The 6505-nt window shown below is 45.1% G+C and overlaps 1 protein-coding gene across 1 annotated transcript; it reads left to right on the top strand.

Annotated features, from left to right (window-relative positions):
- Positions 1-278: 278 nt before the first annotated feature.
- Positions 279-6475, top strand: vrk2 (VRK serine/threonine kinase 2). Its single transcript, XM_035662944.1, has 6 exons — positions 279-424; positions 1020-1128; positions 1236-1328; positions 1566-1698; positions 5377-5497; positions 5898-6475. The coding sequence occupies exons 2-6, from the start codon at positions 1030-1032 to the stop codon at positions 6025-6027; spliced, it is 576 nt and encodes a 191-aa protein (XP_035518837.1). The 5' UTR covers positions 279-424; positions 1020-1029; the 3' UTR covers positions 6028-6475.
- Positions 6476-6505: the final 30 nt, after the last annotated feature.

Below are 6505 nucleotides of genomic sequence, written 5' to 3'. Positions count from 1 at the left end.
TGTGTGTGTGTGTCTCTCTGTGTGTGTGTCTCTGTGTGTGTGTGTGTGTGTCTCTCTCTCTGTGTGTGTGTGTGTGTGTGTGTCTTCAGTACAGTAAGATTGATATTTGCATGCATTATTACACTTACAAGGACAAAGTCTTTGCCTACTTTTCACTTTGGTTCAGATTCCTGTTGGAAGAAGAGACTGCGGTGAGGTCGAGGTTAGGGACTCTTCAGACTCTTTAACAAGTCCAAAGGGTTTCTGCTTTCTCAATACAGCATCCAGTTGGTGGCTCCTTTCAGACACCCAGTGTAAGTAAATGGACTTATTATTCCTCTTTTAATCTTGTTTCAGTGGAAAAATGGAAGAGAAGCAGGAAACTGGACTTCCTGGGCATCCCGGCGTACTGGGGATCCGGGCTGGCTGAATATAACGACCTCAGGTATTAACAACATGTTATCAGGTCTACTCCCTTTTTTTCCAAACAGCAGCGTTTTCTCTGCGTTTCACAGAACTCCTGTAGGTTTGTTTCTGATACGTTGCACTTTAAAAGTCAACGAACAGCCTGTAAACTTTGCAAACCGGGTCTCAAAATGATCCCGAACCACAGAACTAAGAAGCGCTCCGACGCTCCGTGCTGACTGTCAGGGAAGTCAGCTCAACCTTTGAACCCCGCGGCGGTCTAACCTTCTCTGCTGCCTTCCACTGGGGCTGACTCTCTTCAGGGTGCACTGAGGGTTTATAAGTGCAATATGAGCACGACTTTCTCTGGCTGATGTCACAGATGATGAAGAAAGGCATTAAAACACGAGACTCGTGTCGCCGCGTTTTCACCACAGGACCTGCCGAGAGAGGAGTTTAAAGCGCTGAACTGGGGAACGAATATTAAAACCTTTGAGTTGTGTTGAAAATGTCAGCAGATGATCAAAGCAGATTTATTCTTTAGACGTGTGCGTATCCCATCTGGTATGAGGGAAGACATTTTACTGCCGGTTTAAATGCAGTCCGTGTTGATCAGGACTCTTTCCCTCACTCAGGTATCGCTTCATGGTCATGGACCGGCTGGGCAGCGACCTGCAGAAAGTCTGCGATGACAGCGGAGGTCGACTGAAGAAGGCCACCGTGCTCCAGCTCGGACAAAGGATGGTGAGACTGTGTCTTTAATGGTCATGGGTCAGATGTGTGCGAGCTCCAGCAGCTCAGATAGAAAACACAGACACGGTAACTCTGCGTGCTGCGTGTTGTGGTTCCAGGTGGACGTGCTGGAGTACATTCACGAGAACGAGTACGTCCATGCAGACATTAAAGCTGCCAACCTCATGCTCGGTCACAGAGACCATCAGCAGGTTAGTCCACTGCACACCTCCACTAATTAATCCCGCACATTCAACAATGTGAGAATTTACACTTTATGTATAGAACACAATTAAGCCCTACGCTTCTGTTACATTAATAATGCAAATGATCATTTATTACATATCAATTTTAATGAGGATTATGTCTCTAAGAAGATAAATTCACTTTGTGTCTTGAATGACTTTGTAATTATAATGTGTGTGTGTGTGTGTGTGTGTGTGCTGTAGGTCTACCTAGCAGACTACGGGCTGTCCTACAGATACTGTCCCGATGGAGTCCACAAAGAGTACAAAGAAAACCCCAAGAAGGGCCACAATGGAACCATCGAGTACACCAGCCTCGACGCCCACAAAGGACTCGGTAAAAACACTCGTGGAGTCTGTTAGCTGCTGTAGGACACGTTCTCTCATAAAGAGGTCAGAAGGTATCAGTCAGTCAATGACACCGTGGCGTTTGCACAGGCCTTTCTCTGACTTCACACAGAACAACTCGAGGTGGGTCAGCAGATCAACTATCAGGTGCTGCACTTTTATTCTGAAAAATCTCAACAAAAAACATTTATCCAGCCTAAAATAAAATGTAAATAAAAGCTTCGTCCTGCGAGTTAATAGAACAATGAGAATAAATACAGAATACAGACAGAACTGAAGAAAAAGTTCAAAATATCAGTAAAACTCATCTCTGATCAATATTCACAGGAAATAATCTGATTAAAATTCCTCCAAAGAGTTCAGTTTGTGTTCATTGTGCAGTTTATCAGCTGTTCTCTACTGTTAATGTTAACATTGAATATAATAAGAAATATCCATAAAACATGTCACTTAGTTTACTGTGATGAGGAGAAAAGGTCCTTTAAGGAAAAAGGTTTGGAACCACTTCGGCAAAACTTCCAAAACTTCTGAAAAACGTCGCCATAAGAAGAGCCGACAGCCGCTCGCTGCCCTCTCTGTAGTTAATTTGTTCTTTTCAACAGCAAATTTCTTTTTTCTTTCCTTTTGTCCTGATTGGTGCATTACTGGGACAAAAGAACAGCAATAAACCTACCCAGAACTAACATTGATTCACAACTGCCAGCATTCAGGTATTTCTACAGTATCTGTATTAACTCTACTATAAGCTCTGCCCTTTTTCTTTGCAGTCTTTGTTCGTCGATACATGTAAAATAGTCTCTCCGCGCCGCCTCCCTCGGATGATATTGGGAACACATTAACTGGCAAATTGCCTACATGCTCCCTCTCTTCATTGACCATCGATTCTCCATCCGCGGCCCCCGCTGAATTCCCCGGCACTGCCTCTGTTTAACAATTCCCTAATTAGCCCAAGTCATAACCTGCATCGTGTATTCATCCCCCATTAATTAAGGGCTTTGATGTTTGGTTAGAGCGAGGGCCCGAGCCACAGATAACCTCTGCGAGCTCCACGCCGACCGACTCCACCACCCTCCGGTTCGATACTGTGAGTTAGCGAGGCTCGGACTGCCTAATCGCTGCGGCGGTGTTTCTATCAGCGCAGTCGATAAGTAAAAGAGGGGCAGAAAATGTCCAGTCAGCAGTAACTGCGAAATGGAAAGTCACGTCAATTTTAATGTGGTTTTTGAAAGGGGGGAGGAAGGGCGAGCTATAAAAATAATGATGAAGGCACACACTGTAAAGTCCATTTCCACCGAGTGCTCTGATCGGGGCTCAGGAGAGCTGCGAGCAGGTGATCACTGTTTAAACACAGATCCATCCCTGTTTACACGAGTCGCTCAAAGACCTGTGGGACGGAAACATACAAACCGTCGTACTTAACGGCTTAAAAACAGGATTCTGACCCTCATCTGCCCTCCCCTGACCGATGGCACCAATCCCCGCAAAGATGTTGACAGGTTGCCATGGTGAGGGTTTGGTGAACGCAGCTGCCGGAGTGGCAGGCCTCTGAACCCGGAGCTAAACGGTGTAATTACCGGCATTCGGTGGGCGTCCAGCGGACTGAAGACCGTCTCCGAACAACAAGACTGAAGCAGAAGGGTTACGAGTGCGACACCGCGACACGCTTTAGGGAATCTGAATAACAATAGGAGATAATTAACAACAACACTGTCGCTGCCTCGCCTCCCTGTCTGAAGCCTGTACAGAACGTGTGTGTGTGTGTGTGTGTCTCTGCACTGTCCTGACTCACTCCTCATACGAGGGCATCAAACACAGAACGCTGTTATGAGCTTCAGTAACGGGCCCAGAGCTCGCACACAGGGCAGCAGCACTTAATGTAGTTGTTGATCTTTTTAATTGTTAATCAATTACAGCGCTCTGGGAGTTACAGCACTTCTTCCAGTGTCACTATCACATGTATTTTCCACCTTTATTGTCCTCTAACGGGCTCTCGTGGCAGTGAATTGCTGTGTAATTATTTACTACAACAGGAAGCCGCTGTAACACTGAGCGAACTCTTATCCACTCAGAGTTGTTGAGGTTGTGTAACAGTGCTAACGTGTAGTGGACACGCTGCTGTTCTCACTGCAGAAACAGAAAGATTGTCGATGTAACACCCTCTATCCCAGTGGTCCTCAACATGAGGTCCCACCCCCCGCTAGGGGTCGCTGAAGCTTCAGGCCTTCTTCATTTTAAGAGGTGTAAGAATCCTGCATTATAAAAGTACGCAGTTAAAACAATGTGTCAGGTATCAGGATAAAGAAGCTTATTAAGGATGTAAAAGTCTGATATAGACAGGAGACCTTCTTCTTCACAGTATCTGTTTACAGTCCAGGATTACAGTACACACAGGAGAAGTCTCCACCTCACTCGCTGTGGAAAGACTCCCGACAGGAACCAGCAGTGTCGCAGTAGAGAACCACAGCTGTAGTGGTTGAGACTCGCCAGTGTTTCAGTTTAACAGGCGACCCTGTTGACACAGACCCAGGAGTGCAGGTGATCAGTATCAGCAGGTAGAGATGAAACGGCCGTCACAGCTTAAATGATGATTCACATGAGCAATCATACATTCATATATGGGCTGAAAGACAGACGCATTAAGAGCGCAGTAAAGAAATTGATTATATATAAATGATGTATATTTAAAAATCAGTCTTCCACGTGGCTTCATAAGATATTCCTTTATTTGTCCCACTATGGGGTTTTTGTTTTCAGTTTTCTGAGGTTTCTAATGATGTAAGAACATTAGCCCTTCCTATCTTCAACCACCTCTCCCATCCTGATCATCCTCATTGATCGATCAGCCTCCCTGCTGGGTCCACACCGTTCTGAGTTTTGGATTCGGGCACAACATTTATGTCCTTGAAGTGATTTCCTTTCATCTCTTGCTCTCTGCTCGTCAGCTCAGCCTCTCCGTCTCGATATTCTGCACCTACGTTAAAAACATTTGGATTACTTACATTTCCCGAACGTACGATCAGATTACTGCCCGGTGCCCGCCCGTTCCATGTAATCTGCTCCTGTGTGGCAGCGGCCATGCTTCCTCTTTAGACCGGCCTGTTGGCTGCGGGGGATCAATGCCGGCCGTGGCTCAGGGAGGAGATTTCTCCCCTCTGATGGAGCCAGTCGATAGGTAATTTCTCCAGAGACGGGTGGTGGCCGTTACAGTATTGAGTTGCTAAAACTCCCCGGGCTCGACCTCTCTGGATGGACTTGGTCGACAAGTATTGATAGACCTCACACATTAATGTAGACCCATGCAATCACACACTCTCACAGTAAGAACACACTCTGGACTTCACTCCTTACATTCCACATATTAGATTCTGTTGTTCTACCTGTCCTCCTGATCGGATCGCTGAGGTCTCTGGTTATGATTTTCTGTACCTTTAGGAGACATTTAAAGTACAAAAGTCTGAATAATTAATCGGAGTCACAGTTTAGTTTATTGTGAAGGTTTTCACATACGAGGAATAGAAAATCTAAAGAAAGATAAAAAGCTCCAGCTGAAAATAAAGAGTTATTTAAATGAAAGAGCGGTGCAGTCGGTATCTCACACACTGAAATAGAAGAGAAAATAATAATAATAAACAGAATATTAACAGCAGACCATCTTTCTCTCTTTCAGCTCCATCCAGACGTGGTGACCTCCAGATTTTGGGTTTTTGTCTTCTTCACTGGTTATGCGGTTCTCTGCCGTGGAACAAAGTTCTCAAGAACCCAACTCAGGTCCAGGAGGCCAAGGCCAGGTCGGTAGTCGCTCGTACTGTTTTAAATGAACCACTCATTTCCAACACTGGGACGAGACACCTTTCTCTCAACAAGAAGCTGTGTGCTCTTACTCTGAAAATAATCTGTTCAACCTGTAACCGTTGTTGTTACAGGTTGAATCGAGCTCAATATCAGCTGTGAGATCGTATTAAGACACAGTTTGATATATTTTCTAACAACCAGATTACTTTTCTGATAGACAAAAAATATTTTTTTTTTTTTAAATTTTAGACAAAAAATAAGACTCACTTCCCAGAAACAAGACTTTCTTCCAGTGTAAGCTTCAGTTTTAGAGACTGTTGGCGACTGAACTCAACATATATTAGTAATAATGCTTCTGTCCTCACTGTTTCATCTTCTCCTCTGCCCCTCTATCAGACTGATGGAGAATCTGCCAGACTCGGTCCAGCGGCTGTCTGTGAGCGGAGCCAGCACAGGTGAGAGCAGGTCCACAGGACGGAGCGGTCGAATCCTCCGAGCTGTGGAGGAGAGGAATCTCTGTGTGTAATCTTCAGCTCCTTTAATGGAGATCCACAGTAACACACTAATACAGATACTGGGCTGACTTACACAGGGATTATGGGTGATACAGTAGTTCCTGTATCCACAGACAGAATATTTTGTTCATGTGAGGCAGCGAACTGTCTTCCTGGAGAGTTTCTGTGACGAGTCATGACGTCCCTTCCCCTCCGGTGACCTCCATGGGACCTTATATGAAAGATATGTAGGTCGTTAATGGAGAGAGACACTTATGATGTTTGTTCATTTAAATATAATCGTGAAAGTCGCAGTTTGTCTTTGTCGACACTTTTAGTGTTCTTACATTATCCCAAATGTTTCCAACAATGTTCAAACTCGTCATTTTATTCAGGTAACGCTGCGTTTCACCGGTCGTCTGTCAGTGGCGTCATATCCCCTCTGCGGTTGTCTGCCAGACGCTGTCATACACTGAACAGTGTGGGAGAAGCAGTGATTGTTAAGGTGGA

Source organism: Morone saxatilis, unplaced genomic scaffold, assembly GCF_004916995.1.
Source record: "Morone saxatilis isolate NCDOM2014 unplaced genomic scaffold, NCSU_SB_2.0 Contig19, whole genome shotgun sequence".
Classification (NCBI taxonomy): Eukaryota; Metazoa; Chordata; class Actinopteri; family Moronidae; genus Morone; species Morone saxatilis.
This window is presented reverse-complemented; position numbering and strand designations above follow the sequence as displayed.

Excerpts from the sequence above, each read along its gene's own strand:
- vrk2 (XM_035662944.1), top strand. The coding sequence starts at position 1,030 with ATGGTCATGGACCGGCTGGGCAGCGACCTGCAGAAAGTCTGCGATGAC. Across the intron at positions 1,329-1,565 it reads GTCACAGAGACCATCAGCAG|GTCTACCTAGCAGACTACGG; the intron begins GTTAGTCCACTG and ends TGTGTGCTGTAG. Across the intron at positions 1,699-5,376 it reads CGACGCCCACAAAGGACTCG|CTCCATCCAGACGTGGTGAC; the intron begins GTAAAAACACTC and ends TCTCTCTTTCAG.